The 22,278-nt window shown below is 39.5% G+C and overlaps 2 protein-coding genes across 5 annotated transcripts in view; one reads left to right on the top strand and one right to left on the bottom strand.

Moving 5' to 3' along the window:
- The window catches only part of PKN3 (protein kinase N3), a 23,970-nt gene extending 12,926 nt beyond the window's left edge, over positions 1–11,044 (top strand). Inside the window, exons 11-20 of the mRNA XM_072429888.1 lie at positions 102–169; positions 1,057–1,123; positions 1,267–1,358; positions 2,109–2,285; positions 2,372–2,434; positions 5,640–5,716; positions 5,973–6,115; positions 6,296–6,403; positions 6,842–6,922; positions 8,013–11,044. Coding sequence (XP_072285989.1) covers positions 102–169; positions 1,057–1,123; positions 1,267–1,358; positions 2,109–2,285; positions 2,372–2,434; positions 5,640–5,716; positions 5,973–6,115; positions 6,296–6,403; positions 6,842–6,922; positions 8,013–8,225 — 1,089 coding nt within the window. The 3' untranslated portion in view covers positions 8,226–11,044. The remainder of the gene's footprint in view (positions 1–101; positions 170–1,056; positions 1,124–1,266; positions 1,359–2,108; positions 2,286–2,371; positions 2,435–5,639; positions 5,717–5,972; positions 6,116–6,295; positions 6,404–6,841; positions 6,923–8,012) is intronic.
- Positions 11,045–12,616: 1,572 nt separating this feature from the next.
- ZDHHC12 (zDHHC palmitoyltransferase 12) lies at positions 12,617–21,033 on the bottom strand. Of its 4 annotated transcripts, none has more exons than XM_072429885.1 (5): positions 20,881–21,033; positions 18,239–18,375; positions 15,469–15,546; positions 13,308–13,471; positions 12,617–12,986 (listed from the first exon to the last, which is right to left on the bottom strand). In XM_072429885.1, the coding sequence occupies exons 1-5, from the start codon at positions 20,975–20,977 to the stop codon at positions 12,662–12,664; spliced, it is 801 nt and encodes a 266-aa protein (XP_072285986.1). In that variant the 5' UTR covers positions 20,978–21,033; the 3' UTR covers positions 12,617–12,661. The 4 variants fall into 4 exon arrangements, with proteins under 4 accessions (XP_072285986.1, XP_072285985.1, XP_072285988.1 ...); XM_072429884.1 differs by having other exon boundaries at positions 13,308–13,474; XM_072429887.1 differs by lacking the exon at positions 15,469–15,546.
- Positions 21,034–22,278: the final 1,245 nt, after the last annotated feature.

The following is a 22,278-nucleotide window of genomic DNA, read 5'->3' on the forward strand; positions in this document are numbered from 1 at the left end:
ATAAATGTAACTCTTTTTGTTTCCATTACTTCAGTTTAGGACAACCTATGTATGTAATTGATCGCAAACCGTCCCTGTTAAGTCCTTTTTTTTTGTTTCAGTCTGGGAAGCAGATTCATTCAGAGGAAAGTAGCACACAGAGCACTTTGGAGCCCCAGAAACTTCGCAGGTAAACTTAAACTGTAAATGTGATTGGGGCCAAATGGGAAAACCACTGCTTGATTGTCCTTAAGAGATATGGCCTGCAAAACTGCCCACACATCCTGGTAGTAAACTTTCTTGCTCCGCACATTCATTCATAATCCATGCTTTAAACATTGATTACAAAGATAAGTAGGAAAACGAAAAGTTTTAGAAAGAGGCCAGCACTGACAGCCTCCATATTCCTTTCAGGATTTTTTTTCCTTTTACAACCTAGATCATTTCTATTGTGACTCAATACATAGGAAAAAACTGCTTAGAGTACCTCTACAGAGGTATTTACACTGTGGAAATTGTATTGGTGATTGGTATGGTCTGTTGGGATTGGTGACAGTATGTCACTATCTCAGATAAAAGGGGGTGCTGGGTCCCTTTAATTTTCCCCCATGACAACCATATCTGATGTTAAGGAGTAATGGTGGTTCTAATGCCAAACACACAATAGGCAGCTGTATGGTAGGACTTACAGCCAGTGAATGTAACTGTCTGAGCCAATGATAGTACATATTCTGATGGTTTGCTGCTATGGGGAGAAGGTAAGATTCTTGAGTGTTATTGGGATATTCTACAACAACTGGAATTTTTAAAAGGTATTCAGTAATGGGTGCTTCCTCTATTTAGCTCAGCTAACCGCCTTGTGCAAAATGCTATATTCTTGACTGTGTCTGGTTTCAGTAATGTGCCTAATTCACAGTGATGAATTGCTCTAACACATTGAGACAATTTTTCAGTGTTACACAGTTAGTTGTGTTTGACAGCATAAGTTGCGCACTGATTCTTTCCTGGATTTGTTATTTAACATGAAGTATTTTTAGCAAATTGGATACCAGTATTATCTGATTTTTCTCTTTACAGAAAACATGTACTTACTTTGGATGACTTCATCAGTATCTCAGTGTTGGGAAGGGGTCACTTTGGGAAGGTACGTTTTATGTAAAAAGACCATGCAAAGCGGGGTTTTGTAACGCGTGTACTTTCCAGAGTGCTCATATTCATTTACAAAGTTCTGAATTTACTTCATACACATCGACAAATTAATTTATTAATTTTTTATTTTGAGTTTAGGTCCTCCTGGCTGAATATAAGGAATCTGGAAAGCTGTATGCGATCAAAGCATTGAAAAAGCGTGATATCGTGAGCAGAGATGAGTTTGAAAGGTCCAAATTCTATTTTATCCTAAGCGGAGAAGTACATATGTTTAGGCTGTTCTGTAATGAAATGGAAGCTACATATTCTTTGATGTTTGTTGCACAAGTATGTGACTGTGATTAAGGCACACTTTTATTCCTGATCAGGTACTTATCTGTTGCCATTCAACTAACATGCACACTTTGAAACTATTTTTTGAGACCCAGGCACACTGATATGCAAATACTACTTTATCCTTTTTTTTTTGCCACCCCCTACAACATAGTAAATACAAGTGGTAAATGTGCTTCCCATATAAAAGCACAAGACTCGCTTGCAATAATGTTGACACAGATGGGAGGGGACCTCAGCCTTAAATAGGGTAAAGCCTGTAGAAGGCAGCAGATTAGCCGATACACCCTGGAAAGACATAACTGAGAAGGCAAAGAGAGACCCTAAAAAGAGCAGAAGCAACTATCTGCACAGAAGACTGTGCTTCGGAGGAGACGTGGGAAATTGAGCACAACGTTGTGGGAGAGGAAATGACTGTGGAGCCCTGGAATCTGAAGGTACCAATGCCATTGAAGCATGGAGAGCAGGGCTTACCCACCAAATATCTGAATGCTGCGGGATCAAATTCATTTTTCATTTTCCCAGCCTAGTTTAAGGAATAAAAAAGCTCATGTAACTGATTGCTTAGACCTATCTTGAAGATGGTCTCACTCTTTTCTGCTTATTGTTACAATCTTGCCTTTTGTTACTATTTCTATCCATTGCAGTCTGCAGTGTGAGAAGCGCATTTTCGAGGTGGTAAATGCTTCCGGACACCCTTTTCTGGTGAACTTGTTTGCTTGCTTCCAGACCCAAGAACATAACTGCTTTGTGATGGAATACATGCCAGGCGGAGACCTGATGATGCACATACATACCAATGTCTTCTCTCAGCCAGCAGCAAGGTATGTGACAGGGATGTTGTGTGAAAGGGCAGGATGACTGTGTCACACGATTTTAAGGCCTGACATGCCCATAATCCTTTTTGCAGATTTTATTCCGCCTGTGTGGTTCTTGGCCTTCAGTTTCTGCATGAGAAAAAAATAATTTATAGGTAAGTATTTAAAAATAATCATTAAAAGTATTCTTAATGTAATGTAAATACCTGGTCTGAAATTTTATTGCTGATATGCAGGAGACTACCAGAGGCAAAGTGGTAGAGGGAGGGCTGGCACTATGAGCCTCTGATGTATCCATGTGCTGTTTACAAAAAAGAGGGGGGGAGGGTTAGTTAGGTATATAATGTAGATATGGCCTAGCCCGGATTCAGAATATGAGAAGGGTGAAGGAGGGAATATCAGGGGAAAAGACAGGCTTTATTAGGCATGAATATGTCAATAAAAGGATTCTGAATTTTATTTAAGTGGGTGAGAACCGTGACCCTAACCCTTAACATAGACCGTCTATGCTAGTGGTGGTGATACAATTAAGCATCAGAGTGATAAAGAACAGGTCAATATAATATCTCATATAGACATTGTTCTGTAAAGTATCTGAGTGCCCAACGCGTTGCGCCCCAAAGGGGCTTCCTCAGGGGATTGAGTCTCCTTGGGAAAAAATATATTATTGGATCAAAACCTAAATATTTGGTAAATAAACAATACAAATATATTTCCAAAAAGAATCTTACTTTATTGAGATTGCTGACATCCTTGACCAAATGGGGATATAGTGAACATCAGTGAATATTCAATTTTATGAAGGGAGGTAAAATCAAAAAAAGTAAAAGTTTGGACGTTCTGGTTGAAAACAGAAAAGGAAGGAAAATACTGGATGAGTAAAGGAATAATAGTCAAGGTGTGCTCCCGCCCACCCCTGGAATAGCCTAGTGGTCATAAGAGTTTGCCGACCCCTGCCCTAGGCTCTTATAAGGACACATAGGAGAATATAAGCGGTATTAAGTATTATTATAAAAACTTCTACATATTTTTACTATGGATAAATTGGCGGATTAGCTGCATTAAGTTTATTTTTAATGTCAAGCAATTATTTTGTATAGAAAAGAAAAGAAAAAGAGAAAAATTAGATTATGAATGAAGATTGTACAGGGATAATAAACGTAATACAAATATTGTGTGTACTGCACCTTGAGGTGTATAGGAGAAGTAAAAAAGGGGTTTTATTTGGAATATAAATTGAGTAAGTCTAATTTTGAAAAAAGGTAAAGGAGTGTAATGCTGTGTCAACTACCTTCACTTGCCGGTAAATTTAGACCGATTGCTCCTATATGGCTGAGTCCTGAGCGTCTTAGGGGAAGATGCCCAAACTGAAGAGGGAAAACCTGAGTGGTCCCCTATTGTTTTGGGGTCAGCCTACTTACCAAACACTCCTCTCAAAGAAGAGGGGAGGGCTGCCCCTGTCCCCCGTAAGGTAGCTGTTAAATATGACATACTATTGATTGTAGAACATATCAGATCCCTTGGTCAAAAATGTAGCAAAGTAACAGAGTATTACATATATTTGACAAAGGTAGTCGAATAGATAAATAGGTCCACTTAGTTGTCAAAAAAGGATATAAACATCAAAGTTAGAAAGCTCTCAGATAAAAATACAGTATACACGTAAACATCACAGGTTAAACTGGTATTATGTATTTATACATACAGACATCCTAGTATCAAAAGTGAGAAATTGCAGAGTATCTATTTGTGATAGCTCATGATCTATTAGAAGTGAATGATAAAATCAGGTATAGAAAACTTCAAATCATTGAAAGAAGAGCCTAAACTAGAAAACATAATTTTGTCCTGGTGGATGAGTCTAAACAGGGGATTGAAGAAGGGTTTATTGTGTGATACCTCATAATCTATTGAAAGTAAATAGTGGATTAGACTGACGGGGAGAATTATTTAGCCTTATATTCATTGAAGTAAACATCGTTGAGACCTGGTGGATGAATAGCATTTAGTTGATGTATCTATTTAGTCTCTAATTTTAAAAGTAAATTATCAATATCACCACCCCTTGAATTTGGGGGCACATGTTCAAATGCAGAAAAGGAGATAACATTACTGTTGAAACTGTCTCCTTTCTATAAAGTGTGGTATTTAAAGCACCTTGCTCAGATTCTCAAATATGTGTCTAAGAACGGAACCTCTTGGTGACCATAAATGATTGTAAATTTCAGGTTGTATTCATTGTTTTGTATCCATTGGAAAAAGTTGTCAAGGGAGTTGTTTGGACCACAGCAGAGGATAAGAATATCATCAATGTACATTTTCCATTTATGTATACATTGATGGTAAGTTTGAAAATTAGGGTGTGAGAATAGATTCTCTTCCCAGTCACCTAGACAGATATAAGCATACGATGGGGCACATTTCGTCCCCATCGCCACTCCCTGAATTTGTAAATATTTCTTTTTAAAGGTGAAAAAGTTTTTGGTTAGGATATAATCTGACTTTTCCATGACTATATTTCCCCCTTTATCAGCTTGTTTTATAATAATTTCCTTGTTCTGTCCTAAATTGGATCCATGTGCTGATTGTAAATACGCAGGGGGAGATAGTGGGCACAGGGAAATGATCACTTATCATTGCAATGGCATTGTCAGCAAGCTGGGAGCTTTCCTAAACAAGCTGTACTATTGTTGGGATCAAGATTCCGATACTGTTCTCTGGCAGTAAAAAAAAAAAATGACCAGAATTTTAAAACCTTTGGCAGCCTGAAAAGTGTACATATTTGCTATATAATTAAATTGTGAATTTTGAAAGGGATTTTATCAATTTTTTATCAATCTCAGTCCTTGGTGAGAAGCTCCTAAGAGGAATTGGATAGCTGCAAAAGTTATTGGAGCACATTTGTAATACTTTTTGGCTTAAGAAAATGTCTTCATTTTATTAGTTAGCATTAGAACTAGGGGACCACAGTGTTGTGTTATATGGGCCAGCCAAAGGGCCAGCCTGTGTCACCAGATCAGGAAAAAGTAATCCACATCATTTCTTTTAGGAATGTCACTAGGACATAGGAAAACCCCATTCTTCCTGTGTAACCAGAACAGGAAATGAGAGAAGAATGTGTGGTCACAGCATAGGAAATTAGGAAAAAAATACTTTGTACATAGACAACAGTTAGATGCTGACAATAGATTTTGTTTTTTTCCCCCTTCCATCATTTTTCCCAACCATGGAAAATGTTTAGTTGGTTTACTTTGTTCTCTTGGAGTTGCAATAAATACACATAAATATTGAGAACGTACTATGTACATGTTTATAACCACTCTAAAACCAACAAACTTACCAACCATTTTGACCTTGCAGAGACTTGAAGTTGGACAACCTGCTGATGGATGGGAGTGGGTTTGTAAAGATAGCAGATTTTGGACTTTGTAAAGAAGGTAAGGATGTGAAGTCTCAGTTAAAGCTGCTTTCACAAGTTTATTTTCCCATGCACATAAATGATTGACAAAGTTTAGATCTGCTCTCTCAATAATAAATTTCATTTTTAGTACCCACAGCTTCAGAACATGCATAATTATTGGGCCAGTATAGGTGGCACACAAGCTTTTTATTTTTTACATTTAAAACCACAGAAAAATACCATGTTACAGCTTTAAAATTATTGCATGCTCATTTCTCTACTTTGTCTTCTAGGTATGGGATATGGTGACAGAACAAGTACATTCTGTGGCACACCAGAGTTCCTGGCACCAGAAGTGCTTACTGACACGTCCTACACCTATGCAGTAGACTGGTGGGGGCTGGGGGTGCTGATCTATGAGATGCTGGTAGGAGAGGTGGGACTTCGTTCTAAGGAGAGCAATATCTGCCCTCCATGTGTTGTGTATTTCAGTATATGATTATTATATTAAAGTGTACATTCCCCTTTAAATTCAAATGTACAGCACTTTGAGTGCTTTTACAACCTCTATTCACTTGGCCTGAACAGAACCAATAACTGTTATCTCTTCTTCCAGTGTCCATTCCCTGGTGACGACGAAGAGGAGGTGTTTGACAGCATTGTGAATGAAGAAGTGCATTATCCACGCTACCTCTCTAGTGAAGCCATCAAGCTTATAAGGAAAGTATGTTATGACTTTTAACAAAAATTTTGGGTGCATCTACCAATCTGCTGTGATTACAAGTCTGATCATTTAGATTTCTAATGTGAAGCATGGATGCTGGGAAATGTATTTTGGCATCTATTGTTCTTGCTACTTTGGTGTATCACATGACTACTGGTTCTACCAGCTGAAATCTGAGATGCAAGGAAATAGCTGTAATGCATCTTACATGCTCACGTGATACATTTGTGCAAAAGATATTGGTTCTGTAAACTGTTAATTTTCACTTAACCCCAATCTTTTGCTTCTCTGTTGCTTTTTAACCTTTGGGAAGGGAATGGGCCCTAGGAAAATGGTTCTCCTGTAACCTGCACAGAATAATTAAAAAAAAAAAAAAAAAAAAAAAAAAAGTTAACACACAGCCAAATCCTATTTCATCTTTTTGTTTTCTGTATATAGTTGCTGCGAAAAACACCTGAGCGCCGTTTGGGGGCTGGAATAGGAGATGCAGAAGAGATAAAGACTCAGCCTTTCTATCAGGTCTGGAAAAATGTCCTCATTTCTCTAAACATTTGAGTTGTATTATTCTGCTATCTTTCACATGGCAATGAAGTAACAGAATTTTTTTGGTTCGATCACCAGAGACTGGTCACTGGGGACTTGCCTTGTTCCCCATGGGATGTACTTTTCTAGCACCTATGCACAGCTAACGGTTGTAAGTCTGGTACATAAGGCTGTTGTTAGGGGCCATTGGTAGGGAGCCATGTCACAGTTTGGCCCTCTGCATTAACAGTTGGTCCACAAACAAGCCATCCATTTAGCATGAAAGCTGTACCATTGTTGTATTGAGTACTTAAAAAGCAATATAATTTTGAATGGTATCATGCCTTTTATTGGCTATTGTAATTTCTTGGCACTCACTTCGCTTCAGGCACTAAATTACTCTATTGCCAACGCATAGGTTTTATTCCTGAATGTGCTGTGATTTCCCTTGCTGCTGTCATATTCAACTTCATTTTCCCTATTTGAAGTCTTCAGCCATTTTCATTGGCCGGGTGAGGATTACGCAGCTCCCACTCCCACGCTCAATTTCAGTACAGAAGTGTGCCAAAACTATTCACAGAGCCACATATTAGCAGTTAAGTGTACATGGAAAGAAAAAGTTCAGGAAGTTAGAACAATCTCCAGCCTGATAAACTTCACTGTCTTCCAACAAAGATTATTAGTTGGTGGATAAAAAAATATCATACACATTCATTTTCACCTGACTAATGAAACCTTTATATTAACATTTTTGGTCCTTTCAACTATCATGCTCATTTTTGTTAGCAATAAATAATGATTATGTATATAAAATAGAGAAAAAGAAGAAAAGCAAATACTTTCTCTATGAAAATGAGTCCAATCTTTGAACAGGAAAGGCTTTGGCACCCAGACCAATTAATTGGCAATGATACCCCTACTAAACAGTAGATGGCCAGCGTCATCTAGTACTTTAATCAATTGATGTATAAAAAAATCACTTTTAATGCAATATAAAAAAAATAGTTGTCGAGCAATATTTGCAGTTGATTTAAAAATTACCCTTGAAACCAAACCATTTGATAACTGAAGTCTCTATTTATTACAGGAGATGGATTGGAAAGCCCTTTATGTACGCGAGCTGCAGCCACCTTTCATACCATCCCTAAAGGACCCTTATGATGTGAGGAACTTTGATGAAGAATTCACAGGACAGAAACCCATCCTGTCCCCATCTGACGATCCACGCCCCCTGACTTCCATCGATCAGATTCTCTTCCAAGACTTTGACTTTGTCTCTGACCTACTTCTTTCACAATAGAAAATGAGAGCCCAGCGGAGGATGAGTAAAATTGTTCTCGATGCTTTGTGGCTTTCAGTTTTTTCTTGTCTTGGATTTTTGACATGGTGTGCATTTTGTTCACATGAACATGCTGACCTCAGCAGGAGTACAAAGCACAATTGTGTCCCTGGGAGACTTTTTTTACATCTTTGAAATTCTAGCACCTACACCTGGCCTACCTCTGTTTTGGGATTTCTACAGATATTACACAAAAAAATGCTATTGGCATTGTAAAAATTTTATGTAGATCTTCCAGCTTACAACAGTACCTGAGTCTGCACTTTCTGGAAAAAATTACCCACATGTTCTAGTAAGCCGAGGAAGCTCTGGTATCTCTTTCGAGATTTGCTTTAAAATCTGCAAAAATGCCAAATTTTTAACAATTTAGCAGCTCTGTAGTTGTCTGTCTTAAATCATAAACATGTCAGCAATAATCACACACACGGGGGAAACCGTGCAATGCATAAAGGTTGTATTTATTTGTTCTAGTATACTATGTCCATGCATTAAATTTAGTAATACTAAGCTGCAGCTTCATTGTATTTGCTGTACTGTCTTTAGGTATTTATAAAGTTTATGACAGAATAGGATTCTAAACCGCTCAGTTTATTTTTTGCAAAGTGGTTGGAATTCTCCCCTAGTTGTCACCGGAACACGAGTCCCCAATCAGACAGCCCTAAATTTTAAATTCTGAATTTAAATACATTTTTGGCTTTGGTGACAACTACAACCTTATCACTTTTGGTCCTAATGACAGTGGTAACCAGGAAAAAAAAGATGGGCGACTACACCAAGTGGGGACATAGACTGCTATATAAATGTGACCAAGGATCAATTCCTTGTCCGGTAGTTTTTAAATATACATGTATTTTGTAGGCCTGGTCTTACAGATAACAAATCGGGAATGCAGCCATTATACCTAAAGGCTTAGTACACCCAAAAGTGTTATTTTTATTCTAGGTGCAGTCATCCCTAGGGTTTGCATATGTTGAGATTGCAGCAATAGGAACTTCCTTCCAAAGTTATTGGCCTGCCTGTTTTGAGATGCTCTTGTTTAATTCTCCATAGTGAATGTAAACAATCCAGCAGGGAGAGTGGAAAGCCCTTTTAATGGCTGTGGCTGGCTTGCTGACCCAAACTGTCAATATTAGGAGTGCTGAAAAGTTAATAAACTATTAAGTGATTTTACAATGCAGTAACTGAAGTGTTTATTGGGTGGACTGACCCTTTAATCTTCAGCATTAAAGCAAACTAACACTGACAGCAATACAAGGTTGTCCTTTGTAACCTTCCAAAATTACTAGTTGTTTGGCTGGCTGCAGGCCAGTGACTGAAGCTATGACTATACTTATTATCTAGGATCCTCAGCGCACAAAGTATTGTGCAGTCCAACACAAACATACCATATACCGTATCTTCCGGCGTATAAGACGACTGGGAGTATAAGACGACCCCCAGATTTTCCAGTTAAAATATAGTTTGTTGCACTTAAAAAAAAAAAAAAAAAAAACAGTAACAAAGAAAATTTTTACTTTAAATAATGTTATAAATGCTGTTTTTTAAATCACAATATTCAATAACAAGCATATTAATCTATACCGCATGGCTCACAGCGTTCCCGAAGCTCTCTGACAGCTGACTGGCTAACCCAAGCTCGGATCTTCTCCCCGTTCAGGGGATTGGTAAGTACCCGGCGTATAAGACGACCCCCGACTTTGGCACAGTTTTTTTTGGGGTTAAAAAGTCGTCTTATACACCAGAAAATACGGTATATGTGCCCTTAGGTTCAGGTGCATTTGGTTGTTCATGTTAAATTGTGTTGAGGTTCTTCAGAAAGTAGTAATTACCTGTCTGTTATGCTGATCCAAGGACCTCTTTCCGAGTCTTCATGAGTGTTCAGTCAGCAGGGCATTGAGGGTAGATTGTCAGCATAACTGACATGGAGGTCATCAATTGCAGTCCTTTAGTTTTCTTTATCACTTTATTATCTATAAACATTTTCTAGATCCTTCCTTATTTGTATCTCCAGGCAAATTTTGTTTTCCGGTTTCAGATAAAGGGTTGGCAAAGGCTAAAACTTCTGTGGATTGTACTGCACTGAAGGGGAAAGGGAAGGTAAAAATCCTTATTGTCTTTAGCTTAAAATTTCATCCGTATCCCTCTGGTAGCTTGTTCCACAGTTCTTGTCTTAGTGACAATACAATTGCCTTTCACTCTGGGACATTCTTCTCAATGAGGCCTTCATGCAGCAGTGAAACCAGAGAAGTTTTTACTTTTTCCTATTTTATCCAGAACTAAAATGAATGTTTTAATGTTTCTGATTGTGACATCCCTGCGATGGCAGGTAGCTGCTTCTGATTTATTTTACTGGAAACTGTCAGGAGTAAGAAATTATTCCAGATAAGCGGTTTGTATAAGCTCATGGTGAATATGTGATTATTAATGCAAATATTCTTTCAGGAAAAAAAAAAGTATGTTTAGCACTTTATTAACCACCTCAAAGTTACTGAACCTGTTCCTGACACAAGCTGGAAATTCTCCATACATGTTTAACTTTGATGGCTTGTACTATACTTTTATCTAGGTGACAATTTTACTTTTTAGCATGATCCAGTTACAGAAATTATTAAATCGACAGTGTTAAGTAGCGGAAATGATCGGTCTCATGTATGGGGCGTTCTTGTTTTATTTTTAATGTCTTGACCCAAAAAATTACTATTATAAAAGAAGATTGTATAGCAATAAATGTAATTGTAATTTATTAAAATAAACTTTAAAATGTAACATTTTCTCCTAAAGGATGTGTGGAGGTTGCAGACTGCTGTTGTGTGTTCAGAAAACAAATTGCTGAAGAGTGTTTAGAGCAAATAGAGGTTTGTACACGGGGGGAGAATGAAACTGACCAGTCTTTATTAAGTTAACTGGCTGTCACAGATCACACCTGCGACTGTTTCAATTGTGTCTGTCCCTTGCTGGCCGAAATGCAGAATGGAAAATGGGGAGAACATCTGTCGGGTTTTGGTTGCTTTTGGCAATTACACTCTATATATCTGCAATTACTTCCTGTTCAGGTCAGTGGTGTCAGCAGATATAAGCTATTTGGCTTGTCTCAGGCGAGACCATGACCGACAGATGACGACCGACGACAAAGGAAGTGAAGGGAGGCGAGCGAGTGCAGCAGGGTGCCACTCACTTGTTCTCCCCCCTCCATAGAACAGAACAGCACTGTATGTACATTGGTCCCCTGTAGTTGGAAATGATACTGAAAGATTGTTTCCAATGACAAATATCTAGCATGTTGTATACAACCTTAGATTAACCTCTTGTTGATCAATTATCAATTTGATCATCATGGAGTCAGTTCTACAACTGTTGTCTTGTTAAAAACACTGAATGAGAGGACATTTTTTGTTTTCAGTTTTTCAAACTTCTTTTTCTCCATATAAAACTATTTGCCTCTTGGTCACAAAGATGCATTCATGAGGTTAGACAAAGGGTGGAAATAAATGAGCAAAGCTTGCCCTTGGAAGTACCTGCCTGACCTCTAAAGAGTTACATAGACTCCTTGCATAATTCTAATTAAAGGTGTGCTATTTTGATCCTTGGCTTCGGCTTCATATAAAAATTGGATCCAGCTGGCTTGGGTGGTTACCTAGTAATATAGAACATCTCCCTTGGGGAAGAGGACCTCTGCCTTCCTCAAAAATGTATTGAACAATGAGAAATGCAGTGTTTGAATTGAAAAGCAGCAGCATAGGACATTGCCTGTCTGCTGTGGCCCAGCCATGAGACAGAAAATCTGACTGCTCGTCAATGTCTTGACAGCATGATTATTGTTTAACGATAAAGTAATTTCTGTCTGTCTGCATGATTACACATAAAAACAATGTAAATCAGCTTTTGTTTCTTGAGTTCTTTTCCTCAGGAAGTCCCTGTAGCAAGACCAGCTTTTATTGAACTTAATAGGGTGGGGGATCCCTTGAAAAAACAATACCATCTTAAGGAACCACTGCTATAAATATTATATCCACAGCTCACAATACATAGTTTTGTTTTCAGTGGGAAGAATGTAACGCTTTATGGATAGCCAAAAAGATCATTGGTGTCAGTTAAGCTGACTTGAGAGGCAGAAACTGATCATTAATCAAGGGGACCCCTAGCAACTTCTGGGGGAACCCTTGAGAAACACTGGACTAGACCAAGGGACGAGCATTTCAAGTTTGCCTGCCTAAATAGTTAATGCCACTTTTTGCCAGTTTTATCTGATGATCTGTGGTCCCAGCCAGCACTGACATAATAAACAGACTATGTATTTTGCAGAATGCCTTCTATTCTTATGTGGTAAGCTCTCTTTGTACATATAGCAAATGTAAGTCTAATCCTTTATTGTGTAGAGTCACAGGTCATGATGTGCCTCATACCGTGTTGTCCATGTTGTAAGTGTTCCCCAAATACACCCACTCCCAGGTCACATGACCATGGGTGCAAAAGAAGTTCCACAAATTCCACACAATTCCCCTGTCAAAAGGATTGGAGTTCAAGTCACACTGCTTCAGGTAGGAGATGCGATTGTAGGACATGAACTCCCATGTGGTGAAATTGCTGGATATCAAGTAGAGGTGACATGCAAGTAAAAGCCCCACCACTGCTGTACAAATGGTGATCAGAATAAAAGCCAGGAGCAAGAAGACATTAATGCGTAGCCAGTCACTCCAAGTGACTTCATAGTGAAAACCGGACCTGTAGAAGGAAACTGCATTATTAAATTATTTATGCTTAGGGTCTAAAGAAACTAGCAGCATTCACCTTTTCTTATGAAATACATTCTATCTTTCCATTAGCCGCATTTTATGTACAGCTTGTCACTGGCCTACTTGCTGATTGCACACCCATGGCATAGGTGTGTATTACATGTTCAGTTACACTGTTTAGGAGCATGCGTTAACAGTGACAACACCAACGCTACATCTGTATCCCTGACCTTAAGAGAGGAAATACTGTCACCCTATTAATAGAAGTGTCTAGGGACATCATTCCTCATAAAACAGAATATCCACTTACCAAGCTAAGTGGAAAGCCCAAAGGAGAACCACAAGCTTGACAGTCAGATACAACATAAAGGATCGGTGGTTCTTTTCTCCAACACAGTTCTCAATCCAGGGACAATGGTGATCATACCTTCTCACACAGTGGTTACAGGATTTACAATGTCGGGCCCTCATTGGCTGCTGAAACAAAAGACCAATAAAGTGATTATTTCAGTCTATTCCATTTGGAATTTTACAAAGCCGTAGTATAGCAACACAACTTAGTCACCATCCTGTCACCACCTGAAAGTGAAAAGTGAAGGAGCAGATACGGACTGATGAGGTCATCTCTCCTACCCTTTCAGCATGTTTCTCAAAAGCACAATTCCAATAACCAAAGAAACCACATCCTGGAAACAATTTCTGGTCTTAGGCAATCCAGACTGTCTGGGGTAAGATGTTTATATTAAGTTGTGATGAAGAAGGCCTGAAGGGGACTTCATACACTTTATATTATTAAGGAGAGCAATATACCCATCAGAGCTAAGTCTCAAGGCAACTTTTCCCTCCTTCTTTTCCTTGATCTTTCCTCCACTATTGACACTGTTGATCACCCCCTTCTAATCCAAATAATGAACTGAATTGGTATCGGTGACACTACTCTCCTGGTTTACTTCCTACCTGTCTGCTCCTTTCAAGTTTCTTTCAAAGGTAATTCCTCCTCTCCTCTCTGTTGGTGTTTCCCTATTGTCAGTCCTCAGACAGGTTCTCTTTTCTCTCTAAACCTCCTTTCTCAGTATTCTCATATCCTCCTTTGGTTTACAGTACCATCTGTGTGCTGATGACACTGGCACAATCTATCTGTCCACCCCTGACTTATTCAGATATTCAGAACATTTCACCTGCGTAACATCTCCAAAATTCACCCCTACCTGTCCTCAGAGACCTGAATTCTGACACCAAACTCTTTGTACTCTTATCAGTTGTTGGACTACTGTAACATCCTCCTCTCTTGTATTCAACTAACTCAACTCTCTTCTCTACAATATATTATTTATGCTGCAGCCAGCGCTATCCATCCTTTTCACCTACCTATCTACCTACCCAATACACAGCCTTCCCACCATTCTTTTTCTGCCTCTCTTTGTAGTTCTCTTCATTGGCTTCATTTCACCTTAGAATCAAATTTATGCTCCTTCACTCATCCAATGACCTAAAATTACTTTGTTACTCATAACCCCATCACACGCACAGCTCTAAGACTTTTCTGGAGCTGCCCGACTCTCTGGAAAAATCTTCCTTATCCTTCTCGACTTGGTCCTACTTTCTGCTCTTTTAAAAGAGAACTGACAACCCATCTTTGCAAACTTGCCTACTCGTCTCCTTACAATCTCTCACCACTACATATCTCCCCTCCTATTGTGTGTTACTTCCCCCACCTCCTATATAGTAAGTTCTTCGGGGCAGGGTCCACTCCTCCTCCTGTGTCACTGTCTGTATCTGTCATTTGCAAACCCTAGGTAATGTACAGCGCTGCATATATGTTGGTGCTTTAAAAATCCTGTTTATTAATAATAATAATCATTTTGCAGGCTTACTTAGGATAGATTTGTATTTGACTCTTCATTCTGAGTCAGGGTGTGAAAGCTCACCTGAATTCTTACAGTTCCTGCACCCTCAAACAATGCACTCAGAGGCTGGGGGGTAGCATGCATGGTTAGGTATTGGTAAAGCAGCAATCATCAAACTTCAGATGACCTTTCACCCTTTGGTCAAAGCTATAAATAGGACACAGGCATAGTAAATAAAGCTAAATAATTGGTCGCATGCAGATTTAAAAAAAGGAAAGTTGTAAAGTTTGCAAAAAGTAAAGTAAAGTTTGCAAAATGTAAATACTAGGATTCTGGCTGAAACCCAGTCAATTCTGGTTCTCTTTTTGGCCTTTCTGTCACAGAAGGGAAATCAGCTGAAAGGTTTAGAATAAAGGGTGTTACCTAGTTTCTGGCTGATAAATATATCTAGTTGATATGAAAAACTAAATAAAGAACAAAAGGTCTGATGATTATCCAAGCATGCTGGAATGCCAGAGAGCCATCTCTAGGAACCAACATTAACATTACAGTTTGTAAAATGTTTGTCTTATCTGTAAAGAAATATCCATTAATCCCAGAGGAATGTATTACTCACTGACATACTTTTAACATGCAGTATCCACACCGTCTCATTCGTACTGTGCCGGGAGTCAGTGCACTTGTCTCATGATCAAAAAAAGTCTAAAGGAAAAAAACACAATGTACTTAATCAAACTATTTCTCAATCTCTCTCTCTTTCTCTCTCGTATGATAAGCTATACGCCAAGACTGACAGCCTGCACATGACTTTGCACCGAGGTCCCACTACTGATATAACCAAGAATAATAAGGGCTTATTTAGAACTGTGGTGAAGATAACCAGAATGAATTATCCATATTCAGCACCCAAATCACTTCTATTTAAATATCAGGCATGGTCTTGTGGGACCCTGGTCATGTGCCCAAATTTCAAGTGCCAAATTATAAGTGCAATTGGGAATTAATGCAGGGAATTGAAGCAGAAATTGGAACAGAATTTGACATACAATTACACTTTGCATCCCCCTATTCATGCCTTTGGACTGATTCATCATTAAGCATCCACCTGGACTCCAACACAACCTCTGCTGCTGCCATTCTGAACTGCTATTTCACCAAGCCACCTCTGACTCATCCTATCCCACTCCTGGAACTCAACAAGCCTCACTACAACCTATCCTACAGGAGCGGCTTACATGGACTTCAGTTTAATGTACCCCTATGGTTCACAATTATTTTTTACAATGTATTACCCACCCTGCACTCTCTGTGCTGGCTTTATTCACTCTTCTCCTTCCTAGTCTTTTAACTCATTGTCTGATTGCTCCTTCACTCTCCTGCTCGCTCTGTCTGTGCTCCTGCACCTTTTTTCTCTACTGCTACTTACTAGTGACATCTCACCCAACCTCAACAGCCTATATCTTCCTTACCCTTTCAGCAAAATACACCCTCCTCCTAATCTCATTCCAATTTACCCTACCCATAAAATCTCACCCCCTTTCTCTGGCAGTCTATGGAACACCAGATCTGTCAGAATGCCACTTTACACATACCCCTAGACCTGGCAACAGAGTAGGTGGTGGTGTGGGTCTTATTTTATCCCCCAACTGTACATACAGAATCCTTCCTACCCCTCCCTCTTTCATTTTCACCTCTTTTGAAAACTACTCCATCTTTTCCGCCCCCTACGCCTCATTTTTGCTGTTGTCTACTGCCAACCTGGCCCAGTTTTTCTATTTATGGATAACTTTGCATCTTGGCTCCCACACTTTCTTTCCCACGACCTGCCTACCTTCATCCTTTGTGACTTTATCTCATCCTCTGTGACTTTAATGTTGCAGTGGATGACCCCAACCATCCTTCCTCAGCCAAACTGCTCTCCATTACCTCCTCCTTTGGACTCACACAGAATATAAAGGGCACCACACACATCGCCGGACACACTTTAGACCTGGTATTTTCCTAACTGTGCAGCCTCACCCTTCTTGACAACTCGCCGCTTACCCTTTCTGATCACAACCTTATCACCTTCTACCTATCCTATTTTTGCCTTCCTGGACTACAAAGCCAGACTACAACATTTTAACACTGAACTCACTGTTGCCAAGCAAAATTATTTCTCTGCTGTCATTTCCTCTCAAGCTTCAAACCCACGCTTTTTAACAATTGACACCCTCCTAAACTTCACTACCACCTTCTCTGCCCAAGACACACTCCTATTTTACAGATAAAATTGACAAATACAGACATGATGTCTCACTGTGCAACTCCATCCATACCCATCCCTTCCACCTGTAAATCATCACTGACATTATGTGTTACGTTTTGAGCACCTTGTCTATAAAAGGCTGACCGCTTACCTTAGCACCAACTCTCTCCTTGACCCTTTCCTATCTGGCTTTCGAGCTGCCCATTCCACTGAAACAGCCCTTACTAAAGTGGCCAATGACTTATCAGAGCATTGACTTATCAGTCACAAGGCAACCTTTCCCCCTTCCTTCTCCTTGATCTTTCCTTTGCTTTTGACACTGTTGATTACCCCCTTCTAATCCAAATCATGAACTTTGTTATCAGTGATACTGCTCTTGTGGTTTGCTTCCTACCTGTTTGACTGCTCCTTTCAAGTTTCTTTCAATGGTAATTCCTCCTCTCCTCCCTCTTGGTGTTCCCCAAGGGTCAGTCCTTGGACCAGTTCTCTTTTCTCTGTACACATCCTCACTCAATCTATCTGTCCACCCCTGACTTGTCACCTTCAGTCCGGGATAAGGTTTAATTCTGCCTGTCGGCCATCTCATTCTGGATGGCTAACAGATTTCTGAAACTCAACCTGCATAAAACCAAATTCATCATCTTCCCCCCTACATTCCAAATATCCCAACATATTTCTAATTGTTAACAACACTGTTATTTGTCCCCCCCCCCCCCAGGCACATTGTCTTGGCGTCACCCTTCATTCTGCCCTCAAATTTACCCCTCATATTCAGAACATTTCCAGGTCCTGTCACTTTCACCTGCGCAACATCTTCAAAATCCATCCTACCTGTCCCCAGAGACCACCAAACTTCTTGTACATGCTCTTATCTCCCGTCTGGACAACTGTAACATCCTCCTTGTCCCATTTACCTTTCTAACCTGGTAAAATATACACCTCTAGCCGCTCTCTTTGCTCCTCCAATGACCTACCAATGACTTCCTCATTCATAACCTCATCACACGCATGGGTCCAAGACTTTTCTAGAGCTGCCCTGACTCTCTGTAATATTCTTTCTCATCCTATTTTAAGCTCTTTGTAACAGTTTAAGCCTCAGGCATTTTCACTGAGACCTTCATTATTCTAAAAGACTTGAACTATTACCTTGTCCTCACTTTCAGAGAGTACATATCCTGGATCCATGAGCGACACAGCAAAATACAGCCCCACAGAACACAGGACCGCCATCACAAAGAGCAGAGGCTTTAGGTGTATCCATTCATTTTGGGGATGGTAAAGATCTAAAATAGACACAACAAGCATTAGACATCAAATTGGAGAATCAAAAACTACATTATGATTTCCATGACAAAGGTTTTTTTTTTTTTTTTTTTAAGGTTTGCTTGTAACTTTTTTGCTGATTCCAACATTTCTGGGCAACACCATGATTAGCTTTGTACCACCAGCATGATCCAGATTTCCCATGAATTCCTCTACTCCATTTAATAAAGAATGGGTGACACCAGCTGCTGATTATCAGAGGGATAAAGTGACGTTCAGAAAGAGGCAGACAAAGACCACATAAGAGGTGCTGTGACATTGGTAAGAAAATGTAATGCCAGAGAGAGCTCAAGGTTTGGCAGAATGATTGTTTAAACACTTTCACTTCTGCTATCACTTTATGTGAATGGTATTAACATGAATAAATTGAGTACTGATGTGCTCAAAAATAATATATATTTATTTAAATTTAATGCCAGAAAGAGCTCAAGGTCTGGCAGAACCATTGTTTGAACACTTTCACTTCTGCTATTATTTTATGTGAATGGTATTAACATAAATAAATTGAGTACTGATGTGCTCAAAAATAATATATATTGATTTATAGGGAGCATTTCAATGAAAACCTTTATCTATCCATCTTATAAATTAACAAAACTGTCACAACTGCTACCCAAGCCCATGGCAGCAACAGCATCCCTGGCAATTGTTTACAATTTCACCAACAATTATTCAGTCCTAAGCGATCAGTTACCAACTGGGATTGATTCCAGAGACAACCTAGCAAGATACAAGGGAAATTTCTTAGTTGGGTAGACACAGTATTAATGGAAAACTCCGATACGTTTTTACAAAGGTTTCCCCTGCTGACCCATCCTTCTGTAAAATGCCATCTGTATGGCTGTCATCTATAAATCTGTTCTAATAAACACATCAATCAGAAGCTCTGCTTCAGAGTTAAAGGACTTCCTGATCAGCATTCTTGTCATAAAAAGAGGGGAGGCATTAACAAATTTAATTATTCCTAAGCACAAGTGTCCTACAACGCCTCATTTATTGTCCCACATTAAAATATACAAAAAAATGTTTTTTTTTATTTTGTATTGTTTTGGTTTTAGTTTGTATTTATCAGACCCACTAATGTCATCACATCAGCATCCACCCCTGCCAGGGCACCCCATGCCTGACGTAGGTACCCAACCAGACCCAATACTGTGGCAACAGTTAAATTGATCAGTTTTTGCCCATTGTCTACATTATCAAATTTATAGGGTACATCCATGACCCCCAGGTCACTGAGGAAGAGGCCAGATGAAAATGTGACGATGGACATTATCCTAACAAAGTATGTGCAGGACACATACAGAGGAAGAGCTTTGATAATGACAGACATCATCATCCTACCATATATATTTATTATACCTAGGCCATTGAGGAAGAGGTTGGATGGTGATAGATGTCCTAATGGGTATGTCAAGGACAAACAGGCCACTGAGCAGCAGGCTGCATGATGACAGATGTCATTCTAATGAGTAATCTTTGACACCAGCTGGGGAAGAAGAGACCAGCATTATCCTATTGGGTATGTCCATGGCACCACAGCCAAAAATAAGGAACATGGATGATGACAGATGTCATTATTCCAATGGGTACATTCATAAAACCCAGGCCATGAAGCAAAAGGCTTGATGAAGATGGATTTCTTTCTATATGTCTCCAACTTAGGCCATTAAGGAAGAGCATATTGATGATGGACGTCATCGTTCTTGTGGTATGTTCATGACACCCAGGCCAATGAGGAAGGGGATGGATGCCATCCATAATGGGTATGTCAATGACAGTCAGGCCACTGAGCAGCAGGCTGCATGATGAAAGATGTCAATCTAATGCAGTGATTTTCAACCACTGTGCCGCGGCACACTAGTGTGCCATGAGCGATCTTCAGGTGTACCGTGAGAAATTATCCAATGTTGGTTAATTGGTGTGAAAATTATTTATTTACTGCAAATAATTTGTCTTCATTTGGCTATACCAGCAATGTATAGTGATAGGCAGAACAAAGAAGTACTCTTCCACTAGATGGCAGCAGGTAGCTAATTAATCTGTGACATTTTTGTTTAGTGGTGTTCCGTGGGATTTTTCTAATGTAAAATATATGCCACGATTTAGGAAAGGTTGGGAAACACTGATCTAATGGGTATGTCCATGGCCAATAAGGAAGAGGTTGGATGATGATCCATCCATATGGAACACAGAACAGAATTGAAAACCTCCATGAGAAAATTCTAGTGTCTAGCTCAGAGTAGTTTTTCATTTTCTAGCAGAGAATTGACCCTTTATCGCAGCAAAGTTAAATCAACTTTACACTGCCAAGTCTCTGGAAACATATTCAGTTTGTCTCTAGATAACTGCTCAGATCTCAATACAAAATGCCCTCAGCACGGATCACAGGTACCACTGAGCAGTTCAGGGTGTAAAATTACCCCGCACAACACCTGTGCCCCTGTTCTCCGCCAAATACTTGCCAGTGTCGTGCAGAAACAACACCAGTGTCATCCCCCCGGTGAGCATCGTGTGCCCTATTCTGGCTAAGCAGCCACTGCTCAGCAAACTGCGTATCATGTCGCCTTCCCTTTCCTCTTCCACCCGGAAACATGCTGAATGTTGTGGAACGCGGAAATTCGCTGCCATTGGTCAGCTCATCGTAAACTGTGATTGATCGGTTACGGCAGGAAATGCTTTTGATTATGAAGGCGGGTTGGTGCTGGAGTGTGAGTTGCCCCTGAGAGATTTATAGCATTGCAATGGCTCAGCCCTTATTGGGTAACACACACCTGTACTGCCTGCCTCCTCCCGTGTGTTACACTGTATTCACTGAAAAAAGTAGGGACAGCTGTATTATGGGGTGAAAGAATGGGGCAAAAGGAAGCTGTAAGAATACCTCAGCTCTGAGTGGCCCTTTTATCAAAAGTCTTCACCAGAAAGTTGGCGTTATATACACATAATGACATTTTTATATTTACTTTATTTATGAAAGTGGCAATTAGCTAAAAAAGATAGCAGGGTTGTCATCCATCTATACATCATATTACATTATTCTCACTTAAGTTTAATGCTGTGACAAATAGGTATCTGAGACTACCAAGTAGATGTATCTCAAGATTTGTTTACCCACCTAAAAAAATAAGGTGATTGTAATAGCAAAGGGGTATTTCTACATACACATTTGTATACATCCCAATAGACCACCATTTTTTGTAAGTCAGTGCTTCATTGTAAGCAGCTGCATCCATTTACACACTTCCAGGTGTTTCAATAACTTCTTCACTGCTGCTGGCTATGGTATTGTCCCCCGGATCCTATGTCACATAGGAGTCGGTGGGAGAAACCACAGTGAGTGGCAGGACACCAATAATTCAATCCACTTATCCAGTCGAATACTTACATAAGATACTGATGAGTTAAGTGATGGCTTTTGAAGAAATTTACATTCAAGTGTGGTCACTCCAAAGTACCCAAACCCCTGTTTTGTTTTTTGTCCCATGGAAGAGATATTTCTTCGCTTCCTAATCTATAGACACAACATAAAGTGAGGAGTAACTTCCTACAAAGCAAGAGAAATTCTCTCTAAACAAACTGTCACTACAAAAATGTCATTATTGGACATTAATATTATTACTATTATTATTATTAGACCAAAGGATTACATGCCCAGCATATAAATATACTTAGTACAGAATCCTGCCACATCCCAAATACCCTGTTTCCCCGAAAATAAGACCTACCCCGAAAGTAAGACCTAGCACTATTTTGTAAAACTGCCCTAATATAAGACCTACCCCGAAAATAAGACCTAGGAGAAAAAGAAAATAAAAGCATACATACCGGTAAATTAAAAAAGTACTCACCGAGACAGCTCCAGA

The sequence above is a fragment of the Pyxicephalus adspersus genome, chromosome Z, assembly GCF_032062135.1.
Source record: "Pyxicephalus adspersus chromosome Z, UCB_Pads_2.0, whole genome shotgun sequence".
Taxonomy (NCBI): domain Eukaryota; kingdom Metazoa; phylum Chordata; class Amphibia; order Anura; family Pyxicephalidae; genus Pyxicephalus; species Pyxicephalus adspersus.